This window comes from Lepisosteus oculatus, chromosome 16 (assembly GCF_040954835.1).
Source record: "Lepisosteus oculatus isolate fLepOcu1 chromosome 16, fLepOcu1.hap2, whole genome shotgun sequence".
Classification (NCBI taxonomy): Eukaryota; Metazoa; Chordata; class Actinopteri; order Semionotiformes; family Lepisosteidae; genus Lepisosteus; species Lepisosteus oculatus.
Window position 1 is genome coordinate 963,929 of NC_090711.1, and position 23,722 is coordinate 987,650.

Consider the following 23,722-nt stretch of genomic DNA (forward strand, 5'->3'; position numbering starts at 1 on the left):
TTAAGACTTGTAATTTCCTGTCTGTGACCCTCCCCCACCACCAGTTTCCCTGCTCCTGATCTCCAAGGTGCTCTAACGCTAGTCTCTGTGGGTGTCTCTGCTCGGCAAGCTGTCTACTAGTTGAATAGATGGCCTCTGCAATGCAAATGCATCTTAAGACTGCACTTTTGTAGAATTAGTATTCATGCTTATAAAGAGACGAACATTAAAAAACCATTAAACTGGCTTGTCTATGGAATAAAATAATGAAGCAGCAGACCATTACAAAAAGGCTAGGCTCTTTTTTTGTTCTTGTGTTTAACATTCTTTGTCATTTAGAATGTCTCCACCTGTCTGTGACTGTGAAGGTACAGAATCTCGTTCGATCGCCTTTACGCATCGTCAAATTGTAAAAGAGGAAGCAAAATGTGTCCGGGACAGCAATGGATACTCATACACTGTAGGAAGCACAGTGGAAATGAGCATTACCGTCAAATGTAATAGAAAAGCAAACAACAAAACCTTCAAAATGGCTTGCAAAACACTCTTATTTCTGTCTTGAAGTGGTGGATGCATCCCCACGAACCTGCTCTTGAATATCATCCCTCTCTGAATCACATCCCCGAAGAACAGCATCAGTGCCGCTGTGGCAGCACAGAGCTACAGCTTGTCTTTGAAAAATAATGAAGACAATAAAAAACCTGCAAACCAACGTAGCTGCAGAAGTAGGAAATCCCATCAGAACTTTATTTCTTTAAAGGCAGGATCTTGAACAAGACGGACTTATTAGAATACAAATTCTCATATGGAAAACCTATCAATATTAATGTTGTTTTTTGTAAGTCTGTATTCTATAAATATTTTATAAGCCTGCAATCTCTATAGTGTCTCTGGAAAAAGAAAAACTAAAAGCAAACGGTTAAATTTAATCTCTACACAAAAATGGAAAAATGAATATGATTGGGGAATGGAGGTCACACATTTGAATACAAGGGCTTGAACTTGAAACTGTATTAACTGCAAATGTTTTATTATTTATGAGAATAAAACCTGTAGTGGATTTTAGATTCATAACAAGTGCAAAATTGGTTTCAAACTTAAAATGTTCCTCTTCTGATTGCCGATACACACATATGGCAACAGTTTCAAGACAAACAATCGTCTCTTGCGGTAAGACATATAAATGAAAAAAATAAAAATAAATGAGAGCTTCTGGTGTCCAAGAACAACTGTAGCCTGGCTGCTCGGACTCAGTCGATAGATATCGACACAGTGAGCGACCCCTTGCCCTCCTCAGAGTAGACAGGTGGGACAGGCGGGCTGCAGTGGGCTGGCGATCAGTCATCCTGCACCGCACAGCCGGGTAGCCAGGAGACACCTCCATGCCCACGCACCCATGCTTTTCCAATAATGCACTGAGCCACGGACCGTGGGAACACCAGCGCAGTTATTTCGCAGATGATCCCCTTGAAATCCCGGGAAAGTCGATAAATCAAGAATGTTGTGGGGCAATTTTGGTAAGTGTGCATGAAATCCATTTACTTCATACCATTTTAAGCACAGGAAAACAGGAAAAAACAGGGAATTCCCACTTGCCAGTGTGTTTTCCAGGGGAATGCGGAAACATGGTCTTGCCTCCCAGCTGCGCCTTGCCCCGCCCACGTCCCCGTGCCAGAACCGCCGCAAAGCGCAACTTTGCTCAGCTCGATGTGATGCGCTTGCAGCAGGCCAGCTCTGGGCAGTAGAGGAGAAAGCAGTACTAACCATTCCTACCTCATACTCCTCCTTGAACCCGTAGCCTTGGCCACACTTCATCTGCGTGATGTGCTGGAGCAGGTCTGCCACGCGGATGGCAGGCTGGAACTGCCCGGCCTGGTAGGACATCTCCACCGACTCGCAGCCCCCATAGGGGTAGGTCTGGATGGTCAGCGTGGGCTGGGGCATCTCCCCGTGGCCGCTGTCTGCGGGGGGCGGCATGGAGAGAGGAGGCCGTCAGAGAGGCATCGCGATAAAGGTCAATCAATATATAGGCTCATAACACACTTCTAAATACAACGGCATGCATATTCAAGATGTCACTGCATAGATGGCCGTGACCTCCAAACTGAGATCTGTCAGAGGAGTGGTTCTGTTCTGGACAGATCACCAGGGGTCCCAGGCAGAGCTCCAGGATACATGGCTAAAATAATCCCATGTATCAGGGTGGAAACAACATGCTCACAGTAGTGAGCTCCTGGGCAGTAAACTGGAAGCTGGGGTCTCGGATCTTTAACCCAGTGGTGGGAACCTGCAGACTGTCTGCATGCTTCCGAAACAGTGTTATTAAAGAACACACAGCAAATTGATGCCCCTTTGCAAAACTTTGTTGGAATTGACTTCCACATAGACTATAATTGCAAGAGCTGAGGAAGCTGTTTATGAAGGGTAATCTGGGCACTGGTAAGAAACATTGAGCTAAACCGCAGAGCAGCTCTCTGTATTACACACATTATCCACATTAAGCACCGTGTAAGTGTGGAAGGGTTTTTTTATTAACGTTGCTATTTGTGTCTTAATTACCTTGAAAGTTCATTACACACTTCAAGTGATTCTATGCAAAAGTCTAATCCACTCCAAATACTTCCTGCCACAACAACTCTAATGAAATATGAGTAATTTGCCATGGTGTGTTCAGGCTGCTATCAGATTCAACCGGGGGGGGGAGGCTCTCAGACTGGGGAGAATGCCGGCAGAGTCAATTTATTGCACAAGAAACAGCGATTTTGCTTCTGTTTTCCACACAAAGCCATCTGAGGCTCCCTGCACAGAGAGCACAGGCCAATAACGACAACATCAGAAAGGAAAGGAAAAGGCGACTACGGCTTCTCCCGTTTATCTGTGACACTTCACACATAAATGTAGCAGTACAGGTTAATCAAACTGCACCACCCACACCAACACTGAATATGTTTACTTACTGTACTCTCCCACAGTCTGGGATATTCAGGAAATCAGGGCTTTATGGGCAATAGATGTAAGAAACAAGATCTTCCACACTGTATCAACCATACAGTTAAGTACATATAAAACCATATACCTACTATATTAATAACCTTACCCAAAGACTGCAATTACCTGAACATCCCCATCACATATTGGAGAATATAGTGTTATTAAAATGTACCACTTTCATTTTTGAAATGCCCAATGCTCCAATAAGCTGTTGGTTGTACAGTATGTAGTCGGAGGCTTTATTGTCTCAATCAATAATATTCGCTTCTGGTTGGGAACAGGCAAAGCCCTGCATGTCTGATTGGAAACAAAATCCTGTATGGTCCCAGAACTGGAAACAGTCATTTAGGTCAATGAAGTCAGTAACAGATGCAGTTGGCTAACTATTAAAAGGTCTAGGCAGAAGGAAAGCCAGAGGACACCCGCCCTGTACCCCGAGCGAGTTTCACTGGCCCAGACCGAGGCCTGAGTGCAGACTATTGACCTGAGAGATCAGGTCTCACCAGCGGCCCTGGGGCTGCTCAGCTTTCTCCATCTACTGCTGCCGAGGCCCCATCACCCGACCCGAAGATCAGCTCTGTGCTCATTCATTATTCAGTTGTTTTTCTCTTTTGTTGCCAGAGAAACTTTCAGAGTGGCAACCCAAAGGGTATATTAGGTTGTAAATATTACCAAGAACAGGCCAAGCATTAGCCGTTGAAATATTAGGCTATAATGCTTCAGGGCAAGGACGAAGGTCAGAGACATGTTTAACCACAGACCATCCTGTGTATATATAGCCCTGTTTCAAAAAGCAGTGCAGATAAAAACATAGATTACACAATATTAATAATGTGATTTCTTGTCCTTTGTATCAATCTTTAAAATGGCTATTTTATTTATACATTCTAGAGTATACACAGCAGGTGACAGGGTAATAAATCATATCAGTGGAGTAGAGAACAACAAAGAACAGAGTCCACGCAGCTGTCAGTCAAACAGTGAGCTGTCAACGGTACCAGGCCAGAGCATGCACTAGCAGCTGAAATGTGAAACGCTGGAAGTGACAGCTTCAACCCGAGCTCCACTTTTCCCTCTGTGTAACAGAGGATAGAGCCGTCTGCTCTGCCAACAGTGCAAGGTGTGAGTATGTGGCGGATTACAGGATGCAGTACCTGCAGGGACTGTGCCTCAGTCACTTTCAAAGACGCAAAGAGACAGGGGTTCTATCCGATGCTTTTTGGGCTATACTCAGACAGAGATTAGACTTACCAATAACAAGCACTCTCACTGTGAAAAAGATCACAACTCTTCGATAAGTTCGAGAAACTACAATCATGCGACTTGACAGCATCTAAGACCCGGTGACAGTGTGAAGTGCAGAAAGGACACTAATGCGAGCCGTATTTTTCATTCCTTTCTACCCATAGTGCTATGAGGCCTGCCATGGCTGGACCAGGGTGAGTTTATCTGCGTTTGCAACCCTCAGTGAAGACCAGGGTGCTAATGGCAGTGTGGAGTTCAAGGGCATTCACTCAAACTGAGCAAAGACAGCCCCTCACGACAGCTTACTGAGACGATCCCACAGGGATCGCATATGTTTGCATTTCAAAGGTGTTGCTCACATGGCTAATGGAATGGAGGCCAAAGCTTGCAAATATAATTTACTAGCTGAATACAGCACTTATTTATAATAACCTCCTTATTAAAGCAATGCTCTCTACCAGCTATTGTGTAAGGCTGAGAGACATATTTAGCACTGGAATTGCATTAAGCTCAATTATCAGTGCTGCTGCATTATCGCTAAACAACGTAGCTCCCTACCATTAACAACAATTAGTCTCCATGCTGAAATACATTTGACAGCTCTTTGTATGGAAGAAGGTAATGACATTTTAAATTACGTTAAAATGTGCCTCCATTACATACAATAAGCATAGGATTAAAAGGCTTTCTTTATAATGGGTTGTATTTTCCTACAGTATGTGCGAGAACAATATATTGCTCCTTTTAAGTTCATATCCCTGGATTAATCATGACTGCTTTTTTTTTTAAAAGAAGGTACCACATTTGGTCTCTAACAGGTGGAAGATGGGAAATTAAAATATCCTTAATCAAATATCAAGCCTCATTTCAGAAAAGTCATAAAAGCTGAGTTGTAGTTCTGTTCTTGAGTTCTGAGAAATGTTGGGAATGTTACCCAGAACATGGAGACCAGTCAGTGTTCGCCTGGATTGTTGTTCCTCATGCCAACTGATCATTTAGTCGGCTGGTCGAAACAAAATTCCTACCCAGGTGGGCATAAGCCTTGCTTATAAGAGACAGAAACATGCAGGTTTGTAAGAGTGGAATCTGGCCAGTCCAGGTCTTCAACTCCCATTATTCTTGCCCCAGGTAAAAAAGTTAACTTCTTAGGAGATAGTAAGACCCCGGGCCTCGCTACAGACTTCCGATCTAATCACAGGAGGACAGTGACCTCATTCCTTCGGTCACAAAGGAGCTGTGTCCAGTCCTCAGCAGCTTTAATAGAAATGCCTCTCTAACTGTTTCTCTAGTTCTTTGTGTATTTGCTCTGGCCCTCTTGGTCAGTTTCTCTCTCTCAGCTTCTTTCTGTCTCTGTCCATACCTGCCTCTCTCTCGCTCCAGTTCACTGTGCCTGCAGCTCTCTCTCTCGAGACGTCTCTCAGAGAGCTCTGGTGCTGATTGCAGCTCAGATCAAAGTTACGAGAGTAAAGAACAGAATTAGGTTTGAGTAAAGATGCACTTGTGCATTAAGTGAGTGGAATTCATCAGCAGGGCTGTTTTCCATCGGGAGGAAATGGCAGCACATGCAACTGAAAGGGGATCTTAAGGAACTTGTAAAATAAAAGCACCCATTCTTTACTTTAAGGGCTGGTACTGAGAGTTTCCAAACAGATCAAGGGTAACAACCACATAATGATAAGGAATAAATTACTGTAATTTAATAATATACTCTGCTCAGCTATTATACTCAATAATGTCAGGTACTGAAGATCTCATTGTAGGAAGACTCATTGTGATCACTTGTGCGGTCACTGCTGTCAGATAGCACTCAATAACTGACAATATCCTGCCGTCATTTATCAAGTGCCATGTGCACAGGCAGGTGTCAAAGGGCAGCTTTACTCCCCTCTTTCACAAAAATGTGCCTTTTTGCACTGTAGAAAAACTGACCTTAGAACAACAACAGAAGCTAATTTAAAGCTTTTATAAAGAACACCCAGTGGTAAAAGGGAAGGACCGGGAAAGGAAAGTTTTAGACTCAGTGTATATATTTTTACTCAGCACTGCAGGAGCAGTGTGGAGTCAGGATGAATGAGTAGAGCAAATTATTGACTGAGAAACAAGATGATTATGGCATGTAGTACAGGCAATTTACGCAGGTCTTACAGTACAAATGTACTACAAGAATCAATAAACGTTTCAAACAAGAGTGAGCGAATGCTGTGTTGTTTGACAGTGCCTTACACAGTTCAGCTCTGTTTGCAAAACACAAAGCTATTCCCCATGTGGCTAAACTGGTGTGTCAGCAGGGCATTAAAAGCAATCCTTTCTGTCAGCAGCGTCACGTGCCCATGCTGAGAAGGCCCTCTCACAGCCTGCTGCAGGAATCAGCACCGTCCCTTCAGGGAGATTATTTCTGGTCACCTAAAGACGTCAAAGCCGTTGTGTAGGACAACAACCAGAGTTTAACTGAAAAGCCACTAGGGGTGAAGCTGCAGAGGCAGCACAATAACCTTACAGTCCAGGGCTGTAGAGCACCGTGACACTGCCTGGGGGAGGAGGAGGAAGACTGTCTGTCTCCACGATTAGCACCACATGGCGTTCCTGGCATTTTAATGAAGCTGAACGCAAAGTCATTTAAGAGATCACACACACATACACCTCAAGGCCTTGTTCCATCAAACAGAAGACGTTAATATTTCTGCATTAAAATCAAAACTGTTAAAATGTCACCCTCGCTTTCAAGATCTCAATTCTAATCACATCTCTTACATGCAATTAGAGTTCATTAAGATTATGGATGCGTTTTTTACGTACTACAGTGCTAATGGCACTTTTCAATTTCCTGAAACACAGATAATACAGCAAGAGTAGAATGCTGAAAGCAAATTAAGATGCTATTATTAACAAAGAATTTACATATCCCTAAACTGCTGAGTGTGTTTCATTTTGGGAGTGACTTCCATTGTGTTGTTACAAACAGTGAAACATTTGTATCATCGCAATAACTTTACTATATTTGCCTATTTTTTTTTATTTCTTGCTACTGTAAGATAAATTAATTTACTCCTTAAAGAACAGTGAAGCATAATTGATTTTTTAATTATCATGATGTTAAAGACACTCTCCAGAATGTGTGTAAATGAAAGAAGGCAGTCAGGCTCACCTAAAGATGACACTGGGGGAACAGGGTCCGAGGTCACTGGAGGGGCAGCCACAGGCAGGAAGACAGAAGTTAGTGTTTGCTGCTTGACCGGACTGTCTATAACCACAGACAGGAGATGAACACAGTTTTCAGACAAAACCAAAATAACCATCTGTTCGGTTTTTCGTGAAATGACTAACTTCACGCTACCAGTCTCTTTAAATAAGAAATAAATACTTCTTATGAAGAAGGATGTCTGTAGTCAGCCTTCAGCAGTGGCTAAATCCAGCTCTGTTCTCCTACTGTAAACCAAGACATCTCTAAGGTTATAAGGTTACTCAAAGCAGGCATGCTGTACCTGAGTAGTAGGAATTCAAGAGGCTTTTGCTTTGGAGAGTTTTGCTCTGCATAGAAAAGGAGCGGGGAGGGGGGGTGGCTGGGGAGAAGAGATACAAGGAGTGTTTAGGAATCAACACAGAATGGCAGGCACCAAAAACAACGCCGGGACAGACGCACAGAAGCCGTGACGTGTCTCAGTGATACAACCACAGAGAGCAGCGTGAGGTCAGACACCCCCCCCCCAGAGATCAGACACGTCCCCCAGGGGTCAGGCATGAACCCCCAAAGTACAAGCATGAACCCCAAAATAACTGGCACACCCCAACTGGGCTGCACCTCACACTACGTCTGCATGCTGTCAGCCCTTGTGACCACGCACCTCGACTGCCCATGGCAGCTGGACTCTGACCTTCACACTGGGGAGAGTGCAGCTCTGCCGCACCGTGACTTACCCTGCGCGGCTTTAAAGAGACAAATACTGCAACTCAACAATTACGTTCTCAGCATTCAGAAATTTAACCGAATGGTCAATTAAGTCTCCTTCCCCTCCCCCAGGACTCCCTCACACAGAGCCCCAGAGAAAAGAGAGAATTCTGAAATAAGGAAGCTGTGAAACCCCAAGAGGAAGACAGCAGCACTGAGGAGGAGGAGGACTCATTTGCTTACAATTAGAGAGCAGTGCATAAGCAGTCACTCACAGACACATTACATGGTCTTAATACCGAGTGTGAAATGTTACTCTACTCTGGATTACTACTACTCCGTGTAATAATAATAGAAGACATTTTCAGTGTTCTGTTTATTTATTCAGGTTTGAATTGATCTCTAACGTTCAAACTACATAGTTCTACATACCCAGTTACAAAGCACAAAAAAATAACATTTTAGACAATTTTTTTCACTACCAAGGGAAAGTACTTCAACAGCAGCACAATAATAGCTTTACATTTGAAAGCAAACGTTTTGTACATTAAATATCACAAGTGCTACTTGCTACACCATCCATGTAATTATTAAAAGCTAATATTAAATCTATTCTGTTTGCAGAAAAAATTGTTTCTGCCTCATTAGCCATAATCCACTTCTAACAGAGCTTGTCCTGGGTGCTTCTAATATGTGTAATTTTTAAAAACAAAACAAAAATAATATCCATAAAGAAAGCATTATCTATGGATACAGAGCAATCAGATTCTGCTAAACAACACCGCTGGAATGTTTTCATCATCCAACAGAAAAATCTGCTTTCAGCAAATCAGGTGATGAAGGTGGAATTAGTGTACTTGGATTTGGAATGAAGCTGCATCACATCTAACCTGGCACTGGCCAAATCCCCAATTTATCCTTATTTGAAAGTTCAAGCTTTTTGTTTTCATCAGGAATGCATATTTGCAAAGCCCTGATGCCCAGAGCCACTCCTGACGTCTGTCAGGACACCGGAGTTTCCTGCAGTACACACACCTACTGTACCAGACGTCAATTAGACCCCTTTAACGGAGCAACGAGTCTGCTGCGTCACCGATGTAGCACTTCAAGAATGAGATGCTGACAATTCTGAATGAAATATTATTCTGGTATGGTGTGAAGGGGCTTGGAATTAATTATCTACATATGCAAGCTTTTTTGACAAGGACTTCTCAAAATAAATCAGCTTCATTCCACATTTCCTGCAGCAACACGTCTGTCGGCTTGAGCATTTGTGTTTTGTCTGTGGAACTGAGGGCCACTGGAAGGAGAGAGTGGGCTTTCATCTCGAACCGAGGACCGTAGCCGGTTCGTCGGCGAAGCAGCCCACGAGGCCTCAGGTGTTTCAAGTGTCAAGAAAGGGAGTGTTCTGGAGGGAGGGTGCGGGGGTGTTCATCAGGAATCAGCTTGCAGATATGCTGGCATGCATTACATCAACACTTTCAGTGCTATCAAGAGCTGTACTTAAACCGTTACATACATACTGCACATTTACCAACAAGTATGTGCAGTGAGAAAGCAATTTAATACAATAGGTCACTTAACACAAAAATAATCAAAATAAAAAATAACGCAAAATGCATTTTGGCATTGTTTACTTTCTGAACCATAGTTACACACAGAACAAAGATAGGCAGAAAGATTTTCATTTAAGATGTGATGTGAACTTTAACGTAGGTGGTTTGCAGGCCATTTTGCACAGGAAAGGATATCCAATATTTCAGCAGAGACAAGAGTGAAGGTTGCCTTGTGCTACAGAATTATTAAACCCAGAAAGGCCACTGTGACATTTTGCTAATAAGGAACAGAACAGAATCTAATTATTGCCACAACGCAGGAAGACACACCGAAGTTTAAAACGTAAACCTTTATTTTTTCTTTCTTGTTCTTCTTTGAAAAGATGTGCCTTGATAACTTTGGGTCAGTTTAAATGGTACTCCGTTCATAATAAGAGACCAGATTACACTTTGATCTTCAAATTCTATCAGTACAGCTCAAGTGTTTTATGCCCTATTACAGCTTGTGGGACTTCAAAGCCACAGCCTGATATGGCAGCATGATGTTGTATGAGAATCAGTGGCACCGAACTAACCTGCACACAGTCTGTTATTAACAGTCTGTGTTTTAAGAGCTGCAATCATGTGGAGGGACTGTATTGTCAAAGCACTGTGCCTGAACTCAAAGCACACAGCCTCGTGCTAATTTTACAGCTGCTACAATGCAGAACAATTACAAGATATGCAATCTCCTCACTCTGGTTTGCAATCAGAAAATAACCTCAGCTTCAGAAATGGAAAACAAATAGGCACTAAAACACGCAAACAGACAGCAGAGACACGACAGGTTTTAATGTAAGGTATCTTGTGCAGTTTGCAGCTAGTTTTCCCATAGGACTATTAAGAACATGGAGTTGGCTCTGCAGGTTTGACTTGGTACAGGTGGATAGGTTCCATGTGCCCTTGGTTAGTCTCTGTATGGTGAATGCTTCTGTTCCCTCAAAGGGGTACTATGCACAGACCCTTAGACAGGAGACTACAGTTCAGCTGTTCTGACAATGTTTAAAGCCCTCCATGCACGTTTATATGTTACTTTCAACGTGGGCATCAATCTGAGAAAATGTCTCTGCAAATTAACTCTGGACAAACAATCCAGTGGGGATGTTACCATAAAGATAAGAATACTAGTGTGCGTTCATTGTTCATGGATGTCATTTTGAGAAACTCTGTTAAGGGAGCAGCGAAAATCGCACCTTAATGAGCCGTGACTGAATGAATCAGCCAATCAATCGATAAATCCACCAGGTCACATCTTGCAATCAAGTTCATACACCCACTTTTTGCCCACTCTGCCATTTCAGTTCCAGCGCGAGTGTGGAGAGTAACAGCGTGTCGCACTGCAATGTGGGTAAGAGAGGAGAGAGGGAGAGAGGAGAGCAGCGAAGTGGGGGGAGCAGAGCGGGGTCCGGGGAGAAGGGAGAGAGGAGGAATGGGAGACACACTCACAGAAGCCGTTGATGTCCTGGGTGCTGGCGGAGAAGGGGTCGTCCTTGTGGAGGGTGCTGACCTTGGCAGTGCTCTTGTCCACAGTGCCCACGGGCCCCATCTCCCGCTGCGTGCTGCTGCTCTGTGTCTCCTTTTGCTTTTTGGCAAGTTTCCTTGAGGTTTTTCAAAACAAGCGAGACAGTTTCATTCACACGTGGATAGAGCTCCGAATTCCAGGAGAGGAACAGAAGAATCAAAGAGCACTAATCGCACACAACACACTGAGCAGAGACTATCTGTGACCTGGAACTGAAAGGCCCAGGACCGCTCAGGAAGTAAGAATGCAGTCTACTCTAGGTCCCTGGGCCATCAAATGTATTTGATATGTAACAGTAAAATAAGAACAATCCACATATTCTGAAACATCTATTTTATCTGACACCTGACTCGACTGTGTTGTCTTTCAAGTCACAGCAATTTACGCCTGCAGAGAAAAAAACTGCAGGAATTTTAAAACAACAACAACAACAACAACACATAAACCACTTTACCAGAAAACTGAAATTAGTAATGGACAGACAGACAGAACCGCAGCTCTCTAGTAATGGACAGACAGAACTGCAGCTCTCTCCATATGTTGTTTATAATTAGCAGGGAAATGACAGGCACACAGCGGTCTCAGACATCATTCCTGCTGTAAAACAGATAATTCCCTCTGTATTCTTCACTGCTCTTATCTAGCTCTAAACAGAGCATCAATAATTTGGTGCATTTGGATGTAGGCAGCATTTACAAAGTTCATACTCTTCTGCAGTGACTATCTCAGCCCCAGGGCATGAGAAAGTCGTCATCACTCTAAATCTGGATCCTGCTGATTCCGTTGAACCGTTTCCATCTGGCTGTGTAAACGTCCTAATCTCTGCCGCCGGGTATTCTGTGACAAACGTCCATCAAGCCGAGACCACGGTCAGCACCGCCCGGGACGGCCGGGTAATTGCGCAATAACTTCTCCATTTGCCTTTTACGGTTGGGAGAAAAATACTTTGCTGGCAGCTTCAACGAGAATTGTATTACTCTGTGTTACAACATAAAACGTTTGTTCCATTTCTCGCATCACACTTATCTGCAGTTTTCAGCATTGTGTGGTCTTTCACACCATTAGGATTACAAATGCTTGCCATGTGGAACAAAGCGATTCAGGCACATCATACCCAGAGTGCACTGCTGTACAAGAAAGCAAAGTCATTAGGCATGCTCAGATTGCATGTGTAATGTCCCCTCACCCACAGCTGCCGTGGGGCTGATATGAGTAGGATACAACTACACATTCAATTACCAGATAGACAAGCTGAACATACAGGGTAGAATTTTAAGGGGTCCCATGTTTTCAAAAGAGAAACTGCATACAAAATCGAGATTTATTGAGGATTTTGCACTAGATTTATTTATTTCATGGATGGAGATAAATCACACATTAATGTATGAATTACATTCTTTAATGTAATAAAGAAATAACTATAATTGCTAACACTTACATAGTGCTTTTCTGGATACTCCACTCAAAGCGCTTTACAGGTAATGGGGACTCCCCTCCACAACCATCAGTGTGCAGCCCAACCTGGATGATCTGACGGCAGCCATTGTGCGCCAGAGCGCTCACCACACACCAGCTATTAGTGGGGAGGAGAGCAGAGTAATTAAGCCAATGAATAGATGGGGATTATTAGGAGGCCATGATTGGTAAGGGCCAATGGGAAATTTGGCCAGGATGCCGGGGTTACACCCCTACTCTTTTCGAGAAACACCCTGGGATTTTTAATGACCACAGAGAGTCAGGACCTCAGTTTTTAATTTAATCTGAAGGACGGTACATTTTTACAGTACAGTGTCCCCATCACCATACTGGGGACATTAGGACCCACATAGGCCTTGGGGTGAGCGCCCCCTGCTGGACCCACTAACACCTCTTCCAGCAGCATCCTTAGTTTTTCCCAGGAGGTCTCCCATCCAGGTACTGACCAGGCTCACACCTGCTGAACTTCAGTGGGTTGCCAGTTGTGAGTTGCAGGGTGATATTCTGTTCAAGAATTCTTAAACCTGATTCCACATTACTGGACCTTGAAACTCTCTATTCTGTAGTAAGCTAATGCTATTAACTAATTCTTGAAGGCTTGTTTGAAACATGCGAGCCAGTGACATGCCAGGGGCAGCTTGCTATTAAAGCACACTGGCAGGGAGTAAGATGATGATGATGAAGGAGGGCTGAGCAGAAGGACAAAATGCAGGTGTGCTACAGCAGCAGCTCGGATCCAACGGATGCTCAGGATTCACCACTTTAGTCCTGCCCATGTGGTCCTGGATTCACAATATAGCAGCCAGTGTAGAGGTGGATGTGTGAGGGGTGTACTTAAACAGGACTACTGCCACACTAACATGCAAACAAGATTCCAGCCAATAACATGCAATTCAACAGGGAGTTTTAAAGAGGGACATGACAGGAACTTGCCTTTGACTTACTGCATTACTGAAGGGGCCGTGGGACTTTGGAACAAGCAATCCATTCAAGTTGTTGAAGCCAATACCTTGGCTACTATTAAGAAATGGCTGGATGAAATACTTGGATATTTAGCTACCAGATACCATATTTCTTATATTCCTCTGGAGATGACGCCAAACATTTCAATATTATTTTTGGCAGGGGTATGCTGGCACAGGTTGCATTTGAGGCACACCTGGATGAACTGCAGCTCTACCATTTGAGGAGCTGATAGCCCTGGCGAAGCCTTCTGCCTGTGCCCAGTCTGACTGAGCGAACGGCTCACGCCTCCAAAAGCTCATAATAAAACAGCCATAGTGGAACATAAGGGCTGGGAATCCGTGAATCCCCAACATATTCGAAGCTGCTGGCAGGGGCTACAACTTTCTTTTCAAAACCCTGCATTATTCTCGACCAGGGTCTATAAGAGGGAATCCCAAAATATATACAGTTTTGTAATTGTTTTTTTTTTACATCACAGATATAATTATCCTGGCAATATTGGGGGAAAAAACGAAGGCATTATACTGTATGTACATCCTGCACTTCCAAGAGCCTGGTTTGCATTTCTCACTCTGCTCTGAAGTCTTCCTCAAGGGATAGAGAGCAAGAAACTGCATATTGTGACAACTGCAAAAGTATTTCAAGTCAGCTTGTTCTGGGGGGGATTACAGGCTGACAGTAGTAAACACTGCACTTTGAAAAGCCCTATGAGGCAATATGCAGCAACACACAGCCACCTCCCTTGGCTGTGCGTGTTTTTTTCCCCAGTTAACGCTGCAGGTTTTAATATAGCAGCGATAAAGCATTGTGCGTCTCTGCAGGGCAGGGAGAGTAACGTACCCGAGAGAGAGCACTGCAGAGCCACAGGCGAGGAAACACAGCAGCTCTCTCCAGAGCTCACCTGTGGCAGCGCCACACCCGCCCCGTGTGCGAATGGATGTGTGACCTGCGCAGGCTGCCTGCCTCCTTCATTAAAGGGGTTCTGATTATAAACCAGTTTACCCAGCCTTGCAACCCCCACGACTCTTGAAGGGCCCACGGTTCGAGTGTGTCATTATATGATGCTGTGTGGTTCAAAGCAACACTGAACTTCCCTGTAATCATTTGGCATCCTGAAAGATTACACAGAGTTAATTATGGGAATTTTCTCAATTGAACAGCCTCTTCGATATTTTGTAATGGACTCATTTAAATGACAAATTTCTTGCATATTGTAAGCAGCAATGAACTAGAGATAATCCTTATTTAATGAATGTCAAACCAGTACTTAATTAAAAGGAAAGCTACCATTATCTGGTTCTACAAATTCCAGTGTTATGGTATTTTCTAGGTGTAACCTCACTAATTGCATGTTTTTAATATTCAGGACTATTATCCTATATTTTTTTAAATCAATTGCCAAGTGTGAGTTATTGATTTAAAATGCACAGTTTGACTGTGACACAGAGAAAAGCAGCTGCTGTCTAATTGAGAGCCTGATAGTGTAAATTACAATCAACTGGCACTCCTATGGAAAGCAGCATGCAGATCAGGTAGAGCTATTATAAATACATAAATCTCCTCCCTGGGTCAAGATAACAGATAAATAAACACTTAAGTAAATGCAATTAGCGACTGGATGAGTCAGCCAGCATGCAACAGCGAGGTGATCGCCCAGCACAAGCTGTAATGACCAGAAATTACATGATGTCTGTCCATCATCGCCTCCACACAAGAGCTTGTCCACACCCATCCAGCAGACAGACAGCAGAGGGGGGTGAGGAGAGCACACAAGAGCTTGTCCACACCCGTCCAGCAGACAGACAGCAGAGGGGGTGAGGAGAGCACAGAAGAGCTGGTCCACACCCGTCCAGCAGACAGACAGCAAAGGGGGGTGAGGAGAGCACACAAGAGCTGGTCTCGGATAACTCCCGACTTCCACAGGGTTAGAAAACAAGACTTTTCTTTTTGCTATTTTAACACATGGCAGGGGAGGAGTGGGTGATTAATTTGTTCATCAGAGCTAGAATTAAACCAGAGCTCTGAAAGACGAGGTTTGATTTTGATTTTTAACGTCATGTAGCGCAGACCAGAACTTCAAGACGATGACCGTGATCTACAAAAACTGTACTTTCATTTTTTTTTCTTCAAATTAAAAATTCATTTTCTTTGGCTTGACAAATCTGTGAAAGATACCTTCCCTATATTAACAGTGTAGGTGTTCATAGGCTTCATGAATCGGGCTGCCTGTCAATGAGCCTGGAGACAGACCACATGGGTTTTCTGTGCAATAAGAGGCACGTTTCTGAAGGAGCTGGGGAAAAGACAGACAGTATAAGCACCTCATGTGCCAGGCATGGAAGGCATCAGTGTGAAAGGAGATCTCTAGAGCCACTCCACACCTGAAAACCTAAATGCTGATGAAATCACAAGCGTGCGGACGACAGTGTTCATCATTGTCATCCCTCTCCTCACAAGCTAGAATTGCCGTACCCTGTATTGTTTCACAATATATAACAGATTGCTTTACAGTATACACCCTAGCTCTAAATCTGCTGTTGTGGGTTTTTTGCACTATTGAAACTTACAGTTCAGCATCTGTCCCCCCAGGTGTGATGTGGGAGGCAGATCTCTGTGCATCTGAAATCTATCCTGTCACCCGCTAATGAAGTGGCTGCGGCACCTCTGCTGAAAAGAGCACGTGGCCCCTATCCATCACCTGCCGGCTGTCGCTGCTCAGCTCCTTCCCTGTGCGATCGTGTTTTGGTTCTGCAGGTGAGAGCAAAAAGACCCTACAACCCAAACAGTAGCGATAATGACTACCCATCTCTCACAAAGATGAGGGAATGAATAACTTTCCCAGCGCCTCGGGGTGAATCAGCTGTAGGGCGCTCCGTGGCCCTCAGGGGGGTGGCAGTCTCACCAGAGCTTGCTCTGGGACGGGGGTGCTGACAACACTCCCACACGGCAGCTGCAGCAGCAGGCGGCTGGGTCTCGGGGGAGTGGGAGCGTCCTGCGGGCGGAGGGCCTGCAGCGCCCTGACCCACACCAGCCTGGGGCCACGGGCTCACGCCAGAGAGGCAGCTGCTCGAGAAGGGGCTGCGAGCGACAACGGCGGGGGATTGCTGACTTTCGTCTACATTTCAAGAACTTTGATTTTAAAAATATGCAGCTGTAGAACACAGGATCGAAACCCCTAAAAACCTTAACATGCTCGGGAAATATCCCACAGCTGTGGCTTCTACACCGTCTGCAAGAAACGAATTCAATCTTTCATCGTCCTCAAAAAAGACTTCTTAGACGTTCTTTATGCTCACGTTGTCGTCTATGGTATATCATTAAAATGTTTTGGGGTTCACAGGGCAATCACAGCAAATTCTGAATGACCTGTGTGACAGACTAGCCGCTACACCTGCAGGGATGATGTTCTGATTTAGTGTGTTCAGTCAGCGATGACGTATCTGTCTGCTCATGAGGGCCTGGGTCCAGGCTAGGCAGGGGCTCCTCTGTTTCTTGGGATGAGAGACTGCCGTTTCAAAGGCCTCCAGCCTTTTGCACAGTATTATTAGTTTTCCCATGGGTCTACTGTGCTTATATCATGTTTTCACTTTGGCCTTATATGGTTTCCCATCTGTATCTTTCACCATCATTCCACTCTGTTCTCTACCGTGTTTTTACCCTGATTTCTCCATTTCTTTCTATACTCTGGTTAAACCAGATGTATGTGATAAATCATTAAAGTCTTACACAGCTGATGTCATATAAAAAATATTAAGTAATAACAGATGACCATCTGCTGTAGCATGAGAATCAAAGAAATCCAAAAAGGACAGCTTCTTTCTAGTGTCTTACTATGTTGTGGTCATCCAACAAAGAGCTGTCGGTGTCTAGACCTTGCTGCTGAGCTAGGCAGCCGGGCTGACTTGTCGATAAGCGCATGGACGAGACTTTGTGATCGAATGAGGCCAAGTGCTCTGCTGTCCCTGTGCTGCTCGCCATCTACAGGCTGGGATCTGATGGACACACAGGACTCGAACTGAACTGACTGGACAGAAAGACAAACAGCGGTGTGATGTAATGAGAAAAAAACAAGGCTCATTAATAAAAGCTTGACTATGCTCCTGATCCTTCTGAATCAGCCAGTCAGCTCTCCTTGCTTAAAACGCCAGGTATCCAAAAACGTTCCTGCTGCTTTTGCTTTCAGATTTCTTTTTTGGATGATAAAATGCTACAGTACTTGTATTATTTACTGACTCATCTCACCTTCCATTGCCCAAGGCTTCTTATTTCTGCTAAGGGTCACGGAAACTAAGAGCATCCCTAATGAACAAAGCACGGCCCCTCTGCAGTGGACACTCTGTCCTCTTTCAAAAGAGTCTCGAACACTGAATCCTTTGTGCTTTTGGTTGCATTTCTATGAACATTTGAGACTATTTTGTGGAAACTGGACTCTGCAACCTTGCTGAAATCAAGGGTGAAAATGCACTGTCTTTTTTCTTTTACTTCTCACACAGTTCTGGAAGCAAAGAAGCTGATCTGAAGGCATTTATAAAAATTCCCCACCATGTGAATAGAGCTGCATTCAGTCAAAATAACACCCTAAAACACCTGAATATATATATATAAGATATAGCCACTAAATCTAGTGCTAATAAAAACAGAGATAAGGAGGTGAGCTGTTGCTGCAAAGCCAGAGCCGAATCTTGTTTTTATTGAAGCATGGAGCAGTAAGTGTCATAGGCTCAGGCAGTCACACGATGAGTCAGAGGCAGAACCCAACCTCCTGGTAAGAGGTTTTTACTGTTTTTTGAAATACATAGATTTGTTTTTCTGTTTTTGATATGTACCTACAGCACAACAGCCTGCATTAGCTTAGCCAGAAATTTCACTTTATTAATAGGAGGCAGGTAGGAATTCTGAAACCTTGCTTCATCTCAGGTGAACAATATCATTGTAATAAATTAGGGCTTGATAAATTATAGCCATTCACTCCCTGGAAAGGGGCTTGATTTAAAACACCTGCTTTGTATGTTGGATGCTGTGATTGACAAAGAAGCTCATAAGAATACTGAGAATATTTGTCTTATTTCTTCTCTTAAAATCAGGAACACCTGCTCCAATTAATATTAACATCTCTGGAAAAATTAGCAGCCCTAACTCATAACCTACAAGTAGGTATGCAGGACAATTAATAACTTAATTAAGCTTTCACAGCTATTAAAATACAAACATCATAGAATATCTGGCATTACTCAAGCATTTGCTTGACTTGTGGAAGCCGGAGCCCCCTGTGAAGAGTCTGATTGACCACTCACTGAAGTGGACCTGTGTGCAGAGACCGGATCCTGATGCCTGGATCCTGCCCCGTCCAGCAGCCACACAAGCTACAGGTATGACCCAGAAGCTGGAATCCCTTCCACCAAACTAAGCTACAAGAACAGAGGGCTGAAACTTGGCTTCCTTGTCCTTCCAAGAGCATGCCTGAAGCTACCTTTGTAACTGCAGTCACTTCTTTCTGCCTCAGAGCAGCCGGGCTCGAATTCTTTACAAGGTTAGAATATTATAGCAGCCGATCTGCGAGGACACGGTCACCTCTCCGAACACAGCTCCGGGAGCAGGGGGTCAAAGAAGCATTACCACCTCGCGGCCTGAGCTTGTCAGATCTCAAAAGCTCAAAGGTCTGGTCCTGTTCAGCACTAGGAGACCTCCAAGGGAAGACAGGCTAAGGGGTGATGGATCTGTACAGGGGGCTTCTGTCTCTGGCTCAGAATCTCCAAACGAGTACCATAACCTGGTGTGGCTGCTGCCCGTCACCCAGGAGCAGTGGAAGAAGTGGCTCCAATAGATTTATCTGTAAGAGCTTTGGGGTCCACTGGAGTGAAAAGTGCATGCATTTCTACAGAAGTTACGAATTATTTTCTGGCACTGTACGTCTAGATACTGTGCTCGCCTATCCCCGCACAGTGAGAACACAGTGAGGTCCTTGCACTCTTCTTCCCTGTTATACTGAAATACTGTAAACCATCTGTAAACTAATAAAGGTCCTGGGATGTACTGAGGCTCCTCACTGGATGGGGTCAGTAGGGCTGTGGGTTTAGCGCTAGATTACACCCAGAACCCAGAAGGTAGCAAAGGCACTGCGCGCAGCTGCAGTGCTGGATTTGCTTTGAGCAGCCTGTGCAGGCCGTGTCCCACATGGCAAGCTGAGGTGCAGAACAAGTGGATGGGCTGTCCACAAGGGTCTCAAGAGAACAGAGCTCAGGCACGGCCTGTGCTTTTTACATACTGTCAGAAAAGGACGTAAACCTTAACCTTTTGTGCTCATTAAACTTGAACTTTTTTAAGAATCAGCAGTTCTGTTGAAGACTTGCCAATACTATACAACAGTAGCGGGGGAAAAAAGTGAAAAGGGAGAGGTCCCCAGTTCTAGTGTCTGTAAAAAAGCTGAAACATTAGAGAAAAAGTCAGAAAAAAGGTCACAAGAAGAAGAGGAAAAGGGAGAAATTAAGAAGGACTGAAGAACAATGTCAAGAACTTGTGTTATACTAAAATCTACTTACAGGTAATAAGAGTAGGAATACGCATTTCTTCTGAACCATGAAGTTGAGCCAATGGGACAAAATTGTGCAAAAAAAAAGGACAAACAGATTTATTAGTTATCTCACACCCACATCAATAAAGAAATGTTAGCAGAAAATATTAAAAATGACCGAGAATACCAACGATTGCAGTTTCTTTTGCACTCTATCTGAAAGCAGGTCTACCTCAGCCTACTGTGCAATTAAAACAATTAAAACCAGACAGCGACAGCCTTAACAGCAAGTGCTTCCCACACCTGAGCTTTTACACCTGGAACCTCACAACTCGTCACACTGAGGCTATTTTACAGGCCTGACTCCTCCCACAAACAGCACAGCTGGCATCCCATTTCATGAAATAATTCTTAATGCGTTCAAAAGATTAAAAAGAACTTGAGTTCTTCACTGAAGGCCTCCATAATCCCCTGATTGAATTCCTCTAATTACATACTGCACTCCTGGCCATGCCATGTTCATAGACAGCAAGGATACTGCGACTCGATTCACACCGAAACTGGATGGGGAACAGTAACACCTGGGAGATCACTAAAACACCTCAATGACATGTATCCTGATTAATTAGGTCTGTTGTTGAGATTTATCTGTTTAAGGGCCTTTATTTAAGTCCTCATTAAGTTTGATGTAGAAAAAACAGTAAAGGAATTGCAAATAGAGGCGTTGGTCTAGCTGGTATCTTTCTGTTCTCAGGGTTTAGTGTGCACGTCTTGCACAAATGTGATTTAATATCTTTTAAAAACCAAAGCTACACATGGAATATGTTCAAATGCTTTTCCTTCATAGGTATTTTGGGGGTTCATTTCCACTGGCCATAAGGCCAACTGGTGGCTGACCTTTAAAGAATAAAACAGACACCATTTCTCTGAACAGCCCGGCTGTAAAGCAAAGCCCTGTGCAGCAGCAGCCTGCAGGGACAACCACCATTTTCAACAGGAGCAGGAATATTCTCCAGTTTCCCCGGTACTGTTTCTTCCTCCGAGAAGCAGAGATTGGGACTGAAGCAGCCTTCTCCACCGGCTCCGTTTTGTGAAAGACTCAGGCGCTGACTTAATTGCAAAAGTACAGTATATAACAACAACACTTATTATAATAAGCAGTGATAAGCTCTCTTTTAAAGCACCAACTGGAAATTTTTTGACCCCCACTTTGAAATATACTGATCTAATCAACACCTGCTCTTGAACACTGAATAATGGTTTTATGAAAGGCACAACACAGGAACATAGTAAGTGTAAATGGAAAAGTGTGTATGCATCTAGAAGCAGGATCTAAATACGGAAGACCGAGGTATTTAGCAATTGCTTAAGTGTTCTCTTGCCATTACTGGTTGTTAAAGAGACTGAATCTGCAGAGCAGAAGTGAATATTTATTATCTGCTTGGCTCCAGCCACACCTCCCATATTGTTAGTACAGATTCCCGCGCTGATGCCCTGTAGAACTGCAGGGTTTCACTCCCGTCTTCAGCACACAATGAATGTCACCAATTTAAATATTCTCAGATACTCATTTCTTACATTTTTCCAAGGTCTCACGCAGATGCACGGTTTAAAAAAGGCACAGCGGATGTAAGGAACAGTTTCCTAGAAGCCTTTCTAAGACACTATGAGAGAGAAGCTATGAAGCAGCCCAATTAGCTAAGCAGTTAGAGCAATTACAGTGACTAAGGCGTTGTGCAGGACGAAAGGTCCTAGGGTTAAGTGAGAGTCCACTAGGTTAAAATGACACAGCGTCTAGTTTCTGACTTGAAAAACGATGGCTTTTTCCAATTAGATTTTTTTTCTACAAGTTAACTTTTCACAAGTTAATTGTTTTTTACACAAGACCGGCCATAGAATGAGAAAACTAGCAAGGCATTCCCTCTGGTCTCACGCTTAGCTCGAAAGGACAGGAAGCAGGCCCAGGAGATCCCTGTACACAGCCCGAGGCAAACAAATCACATTTCCTCCTGGCCTGCCCCCATCACCCACATGGTGAAAAACGGAGTTAGGTGGTGCTGCCAGACCAGAAATTAACTGGACGTCTCATTCCCGGTTTGGCTGTGCTACACTCTTAATGTCCTGAAACAAGTGACATCATGGACTTTGTAATCATTAAAGCACTGGCAGGGGCCCCACTCCCACACTATCCAGTGTTTAATGAGCTCTTAAGTCTTCCTATCAGTACTCAAGTGCCTCCCAAAGCAGTGATGATAAATTGGACCTTTTCTCCACAAACTGTCCATTATAATTAAGCCACTTGAGGGAAAGAAATGGCTTCAGCAGCTATGTCCTATTGTACCTGGCAGAGCTCATTTTTTTAATGAAAACCAAACTGAAGTTTTACTTCATTTGATCTGGAAGGCCTGGTTAATGCCTTGGACGCAGCTCCATAAAAAATGATTTAAAAAGAGCTTAGCAAAGGACCGGAGGCTGATTCAGCTGAACCTGGGACAATGCAGGATAAGGAAGGGCCGTGAATATGGCACAGGGTCAGAACTGTTTTGCACAAAGCTTATGTATGTTGTCTTCTTCTAAATCCTTTTCTCCGCATTAAAATTGAAAAGAGGTGCTGATGTCTCCTCTAAAGTATTAATAATCCCGAGGGAAGGCTGCAGATCCAGCCGGAACTAGTAGGCTGACAGACAAAGCAGCCAAGAGAAGCAATATTACCGCAGATTAGAAGCACATATGATAATGGCCAAGAAATAAGAACAATTTTGGCTACCATTAGAAATTTTAAAAAACACAGCTAAAAACAACAAACAGTTTAATTAAAATTAATATAAAGAAGGAACTAACACATGCTAACTATTCCACGATAAAAAGGCACTGAAATATTTTCCTGCAAGTTACAGCAAGAAAGGCAACTCCTGAAAAGGTTAATAGGAACAAATTATTCATGATTTCAGTTTTATCATCACATTTATACAGCTATGAATTTATCAGGTTTTTTTCTGAATAGCAGCAGTTGTCTTGACTGTGTGTCTTATGTATATGCAGCAGCTGTTTTAAATGGTTTGAGGTGGACAAATGACATTTAAGCTTCTTATTAAGACGATGATGCCACTCCTAGAGACTATACATGTAATCCCACTGGGACTTAATTAAAAATGTAATATTAACATATGAAATATATAACACTCCCTTTTGGCCAAGTAGAGACAGAAACAAACACACATATGCAAAGCACACATGCAAGCTATAGGCAGGCTGAAGCACACTTGTGCACTTGACTCTCACATGGGAACATGCAGGTCTGCACAGACATGAGCTCACCTCAGGCACTTCAACAAAGCAATAAAGCACAGCGTCATTCTAGCAATGTTTGACTAAAGTTTAAAATTTCAAAAGAAAACGCAAATTCAAATACTATAGGACTGATTGACTCATTATATAACTTAATCCTGCAGTATAATTCTTTTTAAAAAATTAAAAACCATTATGCAAGTAAACAACTCATTAATTACTGAAGCATTTAATTTGAAACATAAAACACAAATAAATAGCTG

At 43.5% G+C, this 23,722-nt stretch overlaps 1 protein-coding gene across 15 annotated transcripts in view; it reads right to left on the minus strand.

The window, feature by feature from the left end:
- ptprt (protein tyrosine phosphatase receptor type T) overlaps positions 1-23,722 on the minus strand; it is a 190,516-nt gene that overhangs the window by 22,872 nt on the left and 143,922 nt on the right. For 2 of the 15 annotated variants that reach the window (XM_069179631.1, XM_069179626.1), the window contains 5 exons: positions 12,657-12,791; positions 11,143-11,294; positions 7,698-7,775; positions 7,361-7,456; positions 1,744-1,940 (listed from right to left, as the gene is read on the minus strand). In XM_069179631.1, the coding sequence (XP_069035732.1) occupies positions 1,744-1,940; positions 7,361-7,456; positions 7,698-7,775; positions 11,143-11,294; positions 12,657-12,791 (658 nt within the window). Of the gene's footprint in view, positions 1-1,743; positions 1,941-7,360; positions 7,457-7,697; positions 7,776-11,142; positions 11,295-12,656; positions 12,792-20,199; positions 20,230-23,722 lie in introns of all 15 variants that reach the window. The other 13 variants (XM_015365121.2, XM_015365127.2, XM_015365125.2 and 10 more) reach the window with 11 other exon arrangements.